This window comes from Lutra lutra, chromosome 3, assembly GCF_902655055.1.
Source record: "Lutra lutra chromosome 3, mLutLut1.2, whole genome shotgun sequence".
NCBI lineage: Eukaryota > Metazoa > Chordata > Mammalia > Carnivora > Mustelidae > Lutra > Lutra lutra.
This window is the reverse complement of record NC_062280.1, coordinates 14058137-14070888: the sequence shown is the minus strand read 5'-3', so window position 1 is coordinate 14070888 and position 12752 is coordinate 14058137. Positions and strand designations below refer to the sequence as shown.

The following is a 12752-nucleotide window of genomic DNA, read 5'->3' as shown; positions in this document are numbered from 1 at the left end:
AGCTCCAGTCCCAGCTAGGTCACTTGTCGTTGTGTGACTTCAGACAAATTACTTATCTGTCAATTTTTTTTTTTTTTAAGGATTTTATCCACGTATTTGAGAGAGAGCGAGTGACCACAAGTGGGGCAGGGAGTGGCCCAGCAGAGGGAGAGGTAGAAGCAGGCTCCCCACTGAGCCTGGGAGCCCCATGTGGGGCTTGATCGCAAGACCCCCGGATCATGACCTGAGCAGAAGGCAGATGCTTAATGGGCTGAGCCACCCAGGTGCCCCAGGGCTTCAGTTCTCTGACCTGTGAAACGAAGGTAGGGTTGTTGTGAGCAGTAAGTGAGAAAAACTGAGGGTGGTGCCTGCACAGAAGGAGACTCTGTAAATAGAAATGTTCATCCTTCCACTTCTGATTACCACTGGTCAGAGATCACTTAGCATTTGTCATATAGTCATTTTGCCCTTTGGAAAGGAGGTTCAGTTTTCTGAAAATGAGGGGCTTTCCAAAATCTGACCCCTTATTTCCAACCTATCAACACATAAAAAAGACGTGTAGGTACACTCATGTGTATGGTTTCACGTCTATATGATGTTTTGAAAAATTGGAATGAAGTCTTTCATTGATATTATAACTTTTAACGAATAAGTATGTATTCCTAAATTGATTAGAAATGAAATGTCATTGGTTAAAAACATAGGATAAACTATAAAGTATGCAGAAATGTTTAGTGAACTGGGTGCTATTTTAGGTCTACAACCAGAAACCATTAGTAGGGGGTGATTCACTGAGTAAGTTGCATGAACTAGACACTAAAGTGATTTCATTGTAGCACTTGGGTTAAAAGGCAGGAGCTTTCTGAATTAAGTCATCTTCAAGTGGCAGGGGAGGAACTAGCCTCCCTTCCAGCCTCCTTTTGCACGGCTGAGGACTCTCGTGTGTCTTGCCTTGCTTCCCTTTGGGGTGAGAGTCCTGTGGGGTGCTGGAGGGAATGGAGAGCTACCTTGACGTGAGAGCATGTCCCTGCCTGTGCCCGCTGGGAGACGCATGGTTAACTCCCTTGGCTTTCCTAGGGATGCATGCTTCAGGGAAGGTTTCCAGAAAGGCCTGGACTTTTCTTCTGTTTCTGGTCCTGCCTCAGGGTGTAGAGCACCTAGGAGACAGGGAGAAAGCCAAGTTTTGTAGATGTCTGTGGTTTTTGCCAGCTGTCTCTTCTTCTGGAGGCCCGTCTCTCCCCCTCTGCTCCCATATGTGGTCTGGGTGGATCTGTGTCTACTCCCTGACTCTGGGGGTAGGCATGCGACTGAAGCCTGGCAAATGGGCACTCCTCACTGTCTGAGCTGCGGTGATTGGGTCCAGGTTGGGCATCCAAGCCACGCCTGGCCAATGAGAGGCAATTCTGGTACTTTCACAAGAGCTTGTAAGGGGCATATCCTTTCGAGTCCAGCTAACAGGTAAGAGGTTAGCATGAAATTGCCCGAGGCTGTCTTTAATACCATATGGGGACACACGAATATGACCAGAAGACATTTGTTCTTTTTCTTCCTTTAAAAAACATGCTCTGAAGGGGATGACCCCGGAGAGGGTCACCTATGATTTAGGAAATGGTTACATTAGGGAGACCCCCCCCCCATCCCAGTGCTTACCGGCCTGCCTTTGTTTCATGAGGAACACCCAAACACTGGGGACCTACCTCTTGGGTGTGGTTTTTCTTTTGGGGGGTGTTGGGAGTGGAAATGAATCTCCACCGGGAGGACAAAGAGCTCTGCTGGAGGTTCACTGGCTTTAAGTGGACTCCTCAGGGGGTCCAGGACTCTGGGCTGTTCCTCTAGGAGAGGTGGTAACGTCAAAGCCTTTGGCACCTGGAGAAAAATTGTAAAACAAAACGAAACCCATCACGGCAGGTGTTTAAAAACTGCTGCTTGCAGAGGACAAATGACACCATATCTTCTTGTAAGTCTGGTGCCAGGTGCTGCGGGGGGTGATGTAGCCTTAGTACCTGTGGTGGAGAAGTGGAGCCAGCCGTCCCGGTGGCGGCTAGCTGTCTGATCAAAGCCCTGTCGCTCTGCTCTTTGGAAACCTGGCAATGCCCCTCCCTTAATCCAGCCTCTTACTCCCCTGAGAAATATAAATGTGATAAATTCACCAGCCTTCAAGACAAACTCTAGTCTTTCTTTGTCTTGTAGCTGGGGAAATTAAGCTGGGATGGAATGATACAGCTGAGGTTTCTATGTACAGAGAGGGAAGAACCTCTATGTATGTTGCTAAGGGAAAAAAGCAAGGTACAGAAGAACATTCTGCCACCTTTTAGGCTAGGAAGGGCAGAAAGCAGGAATATGCATTTGTGCTTGCTTATTCTCTGTAAACTCTCTAAGCCTCAAATTTGTTTTCTGTAAAATGGAAGTAATCATACTTCCTATCTCATCAGGTTGCCGTGAGTAGTAAATGAATTACATACAGTTACAATCGTGTTTGGAATTAGAATTTTTCCTCTATTTCTTTGAGGGTAGACTCTCCTCTTATTAGGTTTAATGCCCAGTCTCGCCACTTGCAGGGTATCTGGGCGTCCCTACGTTTCTGCAGTATGAACAGAGCTGAAAATGAATCACCATGTGACAAAGGCAGCAACAACTTTAGCCCAGTTTTTTTGGTGTCCAAAAAACCCTAATACGTGTGTGTGCGTGTGCATGTGTGTGGGCGTCCAGAGAGAAAGGGAGACAGAGAGACGGAGAGAGACATTGGGGTAGTACTTAGAGCCTTCTCTTTCCAGTTGTTCAAAAGTTGCTGAGGGGCATGTGGGTGGCACAGTCATCTGAGGGTCTATCTCTTGGTTTTGGCTCAGGTTGTTAACTAGGGTCTTGAGATCGAGCCCTGTGTCGGGCTCTGTGCTCAGCACAGAATCTGCTTGGGTTTCTCTCTCGCTCTGCCTCTGCCCCTCCCCACCTCTCTCTCTCTCTCTCTCTCGCAAATAAATAAATCTTTAAAAAGCAAAAGTTGCTGGAAATTTCTTCTAGTTTGCAGCTTTTAACATATGAACTTGGCTCTGTGAAATGTACATGTGTGCTGGGTTTCAAGGAGTTCAATTTCACGGAAGGAAAAATAAAAATGTTTCTCAATTTTTTTTTTAGTGTTCAAAGAGAAAAAAATGATCAGAAACACATGTAAGCATCATCCATGTTTAGAGTTGAATGAGGAAGGAAATTCAACCAAGTATATGCAGGGTGATATTTATGATTTCAAGACATTAAGAGGGGCACCTGGGTGGCTCAGTGGGTTAAAGCCTCTGCCTTTGGCTCAGGTCATGATCCCAGAGTCCTGGGATCAAGCCCCACATCGGGCTCTCTGCTCTGCGGGGAGCCTGCTTCCTCCTCTCTCTCTGCCTGCCTCTCTGACTCCTTGTGATCTCTGTCTGTCAAATAAAATCTTTTAAAAACAGACATTAAGAAAATGATTTAATCAAATACATGCACATAGGATCTTTATGTTCCTGGAGACCTTCATTGCCCAGGTGCCAGCTGCCCACCAGCTGCCCTTTCCTGAATACTGACCTTGTGCACTTTGTTTGACAAGGATTGCATTGAGAAATCCAGGTGGAAACCCAAATGATTTGTGTGAGATATGATGACAAACCAATCCTTAATTTCTTTATTCTAATTAAAACTTTATAGAGTTTTGATATAGTAGAAAATATTGCCTTCCTCTGCTAACCCATATACATGGGTTGAAGGAAAGGACTCCTGTTCTCTGTGCCTGTCTTGGATCTGGGCTGAACTGGGGTATGGGATCGAGAGCTTTCCTCAAGACAGCAGTGACTCTGGCAGATCAGGCCTACTGTTTACTCCTGGTCCAAAGGAACCTCAGAAGACAGAGGCCCTTCTGATGTGAATGGGAAGGTTTTGATCACATTAGACACAGGAAATCTGAGAAAATCCTGAGCAGGTTGAAAAGAACCTCCCTCATTGGCATCGAGGAGCACCTAGAGTTGCCCATGGCTCCTCTAACGCCATTTCGGAGACTATGAGTCCCCAGAGTGAACTAACATCGGTGTTGTTCCCATTCCAAGACGAGATACTTTCACAGGAATGCATTATCTTGTGTGATCCTTCCATCAGCCTGAGGTGGGCATTACTATCCGTGTGCACAGATGAAGTCCGTGAAGCTTGGAGGGGTGAGTGACCGGCTTGAGTTCACGCAGCTGCTACGGGACAGAACGTTCCAGAGCCCCTGATTGCTCCTGCTCAGCACAGCTACCTTCAAACCACCGAAGACCTGAACAGAATTGCAAAGCAGGACAAGGCCAGAGACAGCTAGGAATATTCCTGAGGGGAAAAGGTATACTTGACTTTTGGCTGGTAAAACTGCCAGATTTACTGTACATTTTCAAAGGTGACAGATCCTCAATTAAGCAAAACCATTGCTGGATTAAGATCACCAGCATTTCGAGTTTGAAGTGGGTCAATGGCTTGCAAGCTCAAATTCTGTTCTTACATATTTACAGATAAGCCCCAGCCCCCTCATAGCACAAAGGACCCTGTTGCCACCAGAATGTGGTAATATCATAAGGTAGAACTGGTGGGGGGGGGGCGGTTGCAGTTGAAACTCCTTGTACTTCATATTTTCAACATTTAGTAAATTATAACCATTTTATTTCAGCTCCACATGGTGAGCTCAAGAGCAAGTAAGGCCAGTTCTCTGTTTGAGACATCCCTTTGAGTGGCCTCGTTCCCGGATTGAGATTAATCTTTGAAGGGCAAACACGCGTGCGCACGTGCACACGCACACATACAACCTTTTTCTTCTTTGCTTCCCCAGCTGTGTTTTTCTCTGAGCCGGTAGCAGGTGCTAGAGGAGGGAAAAGGCATCTTTCAGCAGGAGGCTCCTGTAACAAGTGGCTGCTTCGGCCCTTATGGAGTTTTATATTCCCTTGTCTGTCTGTAGAAACAGGATGGGAATGAGAACTTATGAGTTGCAGGTATGAGAATGGACAGTCGACCTTCAACTTTGTCAGTCTTGGGTTACCAGGAATAGAGGCAAGGACAGGCACTGAGACAGCCATGGCTTTAGCTGAGGCAGGTTCAGGGAGTCCTTAGCTCATCACCTAGGTTGGGTTCTTGCTGGCAGGTCAGGTGATGGAGAGAATTATAACGCTAGTATTAACAGTTAACACATAGTAAGTGCTAAGTATAGGAAAAGAATGATACAAAGTATTTTCTCTCCAGTAACTCACCTAATCCCCAAAAGAGTCTTGGGAAGGTATTACGTTATCCCCATTCTATAGGTGAGGAAACTGAGCCTGGGCAAGACCAAATAACGTGCTCAAGATCAAAGCTAGAAAGTGGGATTAATTTACACCCAGGCAGTCTGATGGCAGAATGTGTATGCTTGAGTACTAGGCAAGGAGGAGGCTGGCGGTGTTGTTGCCGCCTTCTGCTGGACTCCGGCTGTTAACTTTCTAAGAGGAGAGGCCCGAGGCAGTGACACTGGGTGTGCCTCAGTGTTCTCAAATGAACTCTGCATGATTGGGGGTACCCAGATTAACAAGTAAGACGTTTAGCCTCTTACCGTTGAGATCTGCCTTTCTGTTGGGGAAGGCCCCTCCATAGAATGTAATGTGGGATTTGTCACTCAGGAGCCAAGAATGGTCCATGTGGGCATGCCCAAAGGCCCTTTGGGAGGTTTGCTGTATGTTTTCACTGTGGCTCTCCTTTGAAGTGTGTATACGGTAGTGATTCTCTATTGATGTGTCCTGGGGAACGACAGATACACATCCTATAAACAGGCTCTCCAAAGAAACAGACCAGTTCAGTCAGACCTTGCGGCTAGACTCTCAGCTGCAAGGAAGAAATCTCTTTTGCAGCTTAGGAAGAAAAACAAGGTTGTAACAGTATGTTCTCTAATGCCATCTGTTATAATAAGACATTGTATTATCATGAGAGCAAGAATGACCTTTAACCATGCCTGACATATAGTTTTCTTTCTTTTTTTTTTTTTCATATAGTGCTTCCCTGCAAGAAAATTTAAAAATCAAAACGAAGCTCTATGTCCTTGTCTTTATGCATTGTAAAATGTCTCTCCCTCTGCCCTTCTCCCCTGTGGCACCTCCCTTTTCCCCTTTCCAGCTCCCAGTGGCACGTGACTTTGTCAGTCGAATGAGCTTAAAGATAGGAGCATGTGTTGTCTATGTTGCTCGGAACCACTGTCATCTTGTACACACACACACACACACACACACACAGGCCTTAGAGTTTAGAAAGCACGTTTATATTCTAATGTATTTAATTCTCATAGTGGCCTAACGAGTCTGTATGGTAACAGCTCCATTTTACAAAGGAGGTCATTCAGGCTCCTTTTAAGTTTCTTTATCACATTCACCATGACTTGTCAGATGCAAGACCCAAACCAAGCCTTTTCCAATTCTAAGGCCATGAGCTCTTTTCCCTAGAGAAGACGACAGCTGCCTAGATGGGGTGAAGAGTGGAGGGGGACCCTGTGGTTAAGTAAGTTTAAAAACCATGAGTTCAGATTAAACCAGCTACTTTACCTATAGAACTTCCCCCAAATGGCCCGTATTTAAGTGTGCCCTGTGACTTTCTGGGAGGAGAACATGGTATGTAGCATTTCCTAAATGTATTTGGCCATGAACTTCTTTTTTTCTTATTGAGACTCTGGCAGGGTTCCACACGTGACACTTTGGGAAACAGTGGTCCATAGGCTCGAAGTCCTCTTCCCTTCTCTGGAGGAACCCCAAGAAACGGTGAAGGGAGGGCGTATCCCCTCTGAAGTCAAGAACCATGACAGAGGCGAGCCCTTCAGAAATGGTACCTCTGCCTGGGTTTCAGCTTCCTGCCATGGCTGCTTCCTGAGTCGCAGCAAGTGAATCCCCTGACTGCTGTCGCTCTTGGCTCTGGAGCCCTGGTCCACACGTCCACTAGCCCCAGCTTCCCCTTCAGCCAGGCCCTGCTGCCCTGCAAAAGTAAACAGTGGGTCAGCCTTGTCAACCCAGAGATAGGCTGATGCTATTAGCTGCTTCCAAGCTGCCTTCCTTCTTGCTCTTCTGAGCAAAAGTGTTGATCAATGCCCTTGTTTCTCTTCCCTTCTTTTTTTTTTTTTTTTAAAGATTTTATTTATTTATTTGACAGAGAGAAATCACAAGTAGGCAGAGAGGCAGGCAGAGAGAGAGGAGGAAGCAGGCTCCCTGCTGAGCAGAAAGCCCGATGCGGGGCTCGAACCCAGGACCTGGGATCATGACCTGAGCCGAAGGCAGCGGCTTAACCCACTGAGCCACCCAGGCGCCCCAATTCTCTTCCCTTCTTTTTCCTGTATTTCTGCTAGTGCCTTCATGGAAGTGGCAGCCAGGTCTATAGAACAGAACTGCACTAGGAATCAGGAGGCTTGGGACTGAGTCTCCATTTCTTGGACTCAGTTTCCTCATCTGTAAAATGGGGATACTGATTCCTTGCCCTTGCTGCCTCACAGAGTTGTCTGGAGCTCATACAGAATAATGAACGTGATGGCCCTTTGCAGATGGAGAGACAAGAGGATAACAGTGGTGTGATCGTGGAGGGCAGACCCGCATCCCTGCTCTGTCGTCACTGAGATGCTCAGGTGGAAGCACTTGATTTCCTGGGCTGTCTGCTGGTTGTTTACTTGCGGAATGTGCTGTGATGGATGGCTGCTTCGCTCTCTGAACTTACCATGTCTGTGCAACCCTCAAGAAGGATCTGAGTCAACAGATGACTCCAGCCGAGTTCACAAATCTTTCATCGGTGAGGTAAAGGGTCCCGCAGCTATTTTCATCACTTACTCAAGGTAGATTTATTGCTGAAACGATCTGGCAAACCTTCCTTGTTTGGCGCTGCTTTAGCAACACCTTCTCTCTCGGCACGCTGTTCTGGGGAACAATATGGGACTGTCTTTCAACCAGGGGTTTCTGGAAGCCATTCAGGGGCCCTGTATATGTTGGAACTCCAGACTTACGGAGGCTCCCAGCCAGCCTCACCTTCTATCTATACTCCCCAACCCTCGTCATCCCCTGCATCATTCCCTTCCTTGGTGTCATGGGTCCAAAGCCAGATGCCCACTTGTGAGGCTGCTCCTTCCCTCCAGCTCTCCTTCCTTTGCCCATTGGCTCCTGACTGTTTGGGGGTCTGAGCCAAAGTCAAGAATGTGGGTGGAGCAGAGGCAGACCAGGCTCAGGTTCAGAGGGGTCTGCTCAGGTCTTAGCGGCCCAGGGAAACCTGACGAGCCCTGGGGAACCCCTCAATCTGGGGAGGTCCAGAGGCCCCAAGAGGACCACAACACCATACAGGGTGTGGCACTAAAGACCTTTCTGTGTATTCTAGAATGATCCTTTGGGGGCTAAGCCAGACTTCAGGTCCATCCTTTCTGGTCAGATTCACCTGGAACCAAATGCTTTTCTAAGGGCAGAGGAAGTGAAACTCTGGCAAGTGGCCACTCACTCAGCGGACAGCCATCTGCAGTAGACTGAGTTGGGGGCAGGAGGCACCGTGGGCAGGGGATAGACAGAAGCCTTCTTCCCTTTGGCTGTATCCCAGGTGATATTGAATATATGACTCAATCTATTCAAGGGAAACCAAGATTTTTCTCAGGAAACATCATCTCTGGCTCATGTGCTTATGCTTAATAGAAACAGGTGTGCAAGCAAGGTATTGGAAGTTTCGGTTGTTGAAAGGAGACCATAAAACTTGGTCTCTGTGTCTCAAAATTTGGATTCAGATTACCCAAATAATGTGAAATGGAGTAGCAATTTAGAAGTCTTGGAGAGCTTTTTTACCTCTGTCTCCTGTGATTTTTTTTTTTTTTTTTTTTACAACGACCCAGAGAGGGTGGAAAGCAGATACCATTACTTCCAGTTTGCAGATTAGCAAACTAAGGACCCAGGGAGCATAAGTGACATGACCAACATCATATAGTTGGGGAAATCTTATATTTGCAGCTGGGACTTTTCCGAATAAAGTGTCTGGAAAAAAGAGGGAGGCCAAGGGGAGATGAAATTAAAACCAATAAAACCATCAGTTAGGGTTCAAGTTATAGCCTCTGAGCTGTTTTTATTTCTTGGCAAATTAATTTTTGTTCCTTATGATCATGAGCAATGAGGCACTGCAATTAGTAATTATGCTTAAATACACAAGGTAGGAAGGTCTATACCTAGCATTTATTGAGTGCCTACTATGTGCCACATATGATATTATCCCATTTAACTCCCATTTAACATCCAACCCTGTGAGGCAAAAGTGGGTGTGGTCATCTCCATTTTATACACGAGGAAACTGAAGCCCTGAGAGGTCACACGGCTTGGGATCTGGTGCTAATGGCCACATGTTTAATTACAATTCTATACGGCCTCTCTGCTTTCTTCCTGATTGTGTCAGCCCTTGGCATATGGCATTAATTAAGGAAATCACTTGATCCCTTAGATGTGCAGTGTTGATCTACTCCCCAAATGAAAGTACTGCAGTCCCCTGTCTAGTATTTATAGACCCGAGGGCATCAAAATCCAAGGATATTAATTGGAGACAGTGGGATTTTTGAAGAGAGAGGACATAAGGCAATGTCAAATGGGGTGCCACCTGGGGAAGGACAGATGGTCCCAACACAGGAGCATTACCTGGGCAAATTCACCCATTCCCAGGCCAAGAATGGCCCAGAAATTAGACATTTTTAGTGTCCCAGAATCAACTGGTTTCAGAGATATTGACCCACATTAGCAAAGTATATAGAGACTCTGTAAGCCAGGGTATTAATTTACAAAGAGGAATACAATTGCCTGACCAGCATATTTCCTGTATATGAACTATATGTGGGTCAGGTTATAACCAAAATTCTCTGGTTCCAGAGTCAAGACTTAAGGGAGGTATTTGGCAGGAATGTTTAATGAGAACATGCCACATTCTTCTCCATTCATTGGATAGACCAGATAGTCTACTTATTCTGACTAGATCCTTTTCTAAGGACAAGACTTGGTTAGGCACTACCATTATTTCTGGAAAATTCCTTTTTTCATTTCAGAAAAAAATAACTATATTATGTTAGGCTCTTGTTCTTCCCTTCTCTTTTCTTGAAAACCCTGGCACTAGCCAATGTCTTACTCTATGTCCATTAGTGTTACTCAGTCATCTTTTCCTATCTCCCTTAGCAAAGGCAATTTTTGGCTCATTTATTGCTTCAAGATCCCAAGAATAATTTTGACAAATAAAACCCCCATAGTACTGAACAGCTTACAGACAATTCAGTAATCTTCTGTACAGTAATGAGGCAGGTCTTATTATGTTCATTACAGAGATGAGCAAACAGAAGCTCAAAGAGGTTAAGCGACTTCTCAAGATCGTACATCTAGTAAGAGAGAGAACAGACATTGCTCCAAAACCTGGATTTTTTTCTTATGATATTGCCACAAAACTATAGAATTAAAGAATGTTAGAGTAGAACAGGCCTAAGAAGTCTAGAGTCTAGACCTGTACTGTTTAATACAGTAACCAATAGCCACATGTGGCTGTTTACATGTAAATTAATCATAGGTAAGTAAAAATTTAAAAACTCAGTTTCACAGTCGTACTTCCAACGTTTCAAGTGCTCAATAGCCACGTATGGCTAATGGCTACCAATTGGACAGTACCTATTATAGAATAATCCATCATGCAGAACGTACGGTTGGATAGTTCTGGTCTAGACTCTAAAGACAATGAAACCCAGAATCCCCTTATTTTGAGTAACTCCATTTTAAAGTGTTAAAAATCTAAATGTTTGAGATCTGGTCATAAAATCAACATGTACCTTGTTCAAAAGATTTTCCTTGTTGAATCCAAAATGGAGGGAAGACAGGCAGGAGATGGTATTTTGGGGGTACACCTGAAAGATCCTGTTGTGGCCTGAGATTCTTTGGTACATTAAGTTGACTGTCTTGGAGCAGCACAGAATCCTTGATGTACCCTGAAGAGTAGGTCAGGAGTTATTGGTAGAAATAGTGGTGCCAGTCCAGAGGTCTTGGAGATGACTACAAGTTTCCCCACTTACACTAGTCTTCGCTTTAGACATTGCCCGTTAAAGAAGACAACTAGAAGATGGAGGAATTAAAATCGTATAGAACCCACAGAAGGTTCTCTGTTCAGTGTCTTGGGTACTTCTGGTCCTGTGCCACATGTGAGTTTCTTCCACTTCATCATTTCCTAGAACTGGGTCTCCCTAGTGGGAGAAGCATGGCTGCTTCTTTGGGGTTGGGTAGAAGACCCCTCCTGCTTCAAGAGGAGAATCTGAAGGTTTCTCCTGGAGGCATCCTACTTGGTTCTGTAGGCCCCATGATTCTCAACTCAGTCATTCTACAAGTATTTATTGGGGACTTACAACGGCTAGCATGGCCCCTTTTTAGAGGCACTAATAGTCCGTTGGAGAAACCAAGCTTTCCTATGCTCAACTGTGTGGCCCCAAAGGTCAGTGTGATATAAGGTCAGAAAATAGGGAGCTCGATATTGGCTGGAGTTGTCAGAGAAGCATTTGTAGAAAATGTGGGCCTAAAGGGTCTTAAGGAGTTATCATAGGGGTGGAAAGATGGGACCGGAGAACATACACCAGCATCACGAGGGTAGTGAGCTCTGAGACGTGAGCTCTCTGGTGGAGGCCACTGGGCCAGTGATCTCATACCACAGTGTTGCTGTTGTCCCTCCAGCTTGAGGGTCTTACCGTCAAGAGGTACACCAGTGATGAATTATGGCAAGGGGCCCAAGAATGCACATACACATGAATCCTTTCTTAAACTACACATTGTGGCTATATGACTTCCAAAAAGGGGTCTGAGGCATTTTTTGATGTTAAGTGGGGTTCTTGTCCTTGACAATGTTGGGCCTAGTCTATGGGGCCGTGGTCTGCTGTGTCCTCTGCCCCACCCAGTGATAAATATATCTTTGGTTAAGGGCCTCTTTCTCACAAGTGTTAAATAATGGAACTGCCTCTAATGCTGGGCCTGCCATGAAGGTAAAACCAATTACTGGACAAACCCACATCTCATTTTCCTTCAGTCATCACTTACTGGGGAGAAAGCTGTTTTCTCTCCCTTCCCAAGGTAAACCTATAAAGCAAGAAGCAAGTCAGTCTTCCTTTGGTCCTGTCTATCTGTGCTGAAGAAATGGCAGACACCCAATGCGCACTGGCAAGTCCTACTTCTTACTCCTCTCATCCCCAACAGGTTTGCCAAATAAAATATAGGAAGTCCAGTTAAAGTTGGATTTTAAAAAAAAAATTGGATTTCAGATAAACAATGAATACTTTTTTAAGCAAAAATATGTACCAAATATTGCAAGTTTAACTCTCTGTGTCCATATGTGTCTGTGTATAGAGTATATGCTACGCATATACTCTATGTGGAAGAAACCCATGTGTGGCACTATGTCTATGTATCTGTGTATGTCTGTGTGGGTCCCTGTGTGTATGCGCTAAACCTGGCAACTTGAATCCCTAACAGTTTCCTGTTTTCATTTTTAAGCCTTTACAGAGTCTGTTTGGGGTCTCTGTTCAGCAGAAGGGCATCCATCTCCTCGGTGGGTGGTATTGGAGAGCTGCCATCTTCAAGAGGAGGAGGCCTAACATTCCCACTTCCCGGAGCTGAGATCACCTCAGAAGGGCAACTAGGGTGTGTCGGGGTGAATGTGGGAGCTGGGGGGAACGTGGGGAGGATTTGTCTTCTGGTCCCAGCTCTGCTTTTGACTGAATGACTTTGGATAAATTACTTTGCCCTCTCTCCCCCAGCCTCCTTTTC

General features: G+C 45.5%; 1 protein-coding gene and 1 long non-coding RNA gene across 9 annotated transcripts in view; one reads left to right on the top strand and one right to left on the bottom strand.

The window, feature by feature from the left end:
* Positions 1-12752, bottom strand: part of KIAA2012 (KIAA2012 ortholog) — a 105939-nt gene that overhangs the window by 76788 nt on the left and 16399 nt on the right. For 3 of the 8 annotated variants that reach the window (XM_047720761.1, XM_047720762.1, XM_047720763.1), the window contains exons 4-9: positions 10778-10933; positions 6806-6948; positions 5546-5729; positions 4773-4915; positions 1677-1845; positions 987-1136 (exon numbers count right to left, since the gene is read on the bottom strand). In XM_047720761.1, the coding sequence (XP_047576717.1) occupies positions 987-1136; positions 1677-1845; positions 4773-4915; positions 5546-5729; positions 6806-6948; positions 10778-10933 (945 nt within the window). The remainder of the gene's footprint in view (positions 1-986; positions 1137-1676; positions 1846-4772; positions 4916-5545; positions 5730-6805; positions 6949-10777; positions 10934-12752) is intronic. The other 5 variants (XM_047720765.1, XM_047720768.1, XM_047720764.1 and 2 more) reach the window with 4 other exon arrangements.
* Positions 4102-12728, top strand: LOC125095009 (uncharacterized). The gene is made up of 3 exons (XR_007125765.1): positions 4102-4315; positions 7508-7792; positions 12480-12728. It is a non-coding gene; the product is annotated as an uncharacterized LOC125095009 (long non-coding RNA).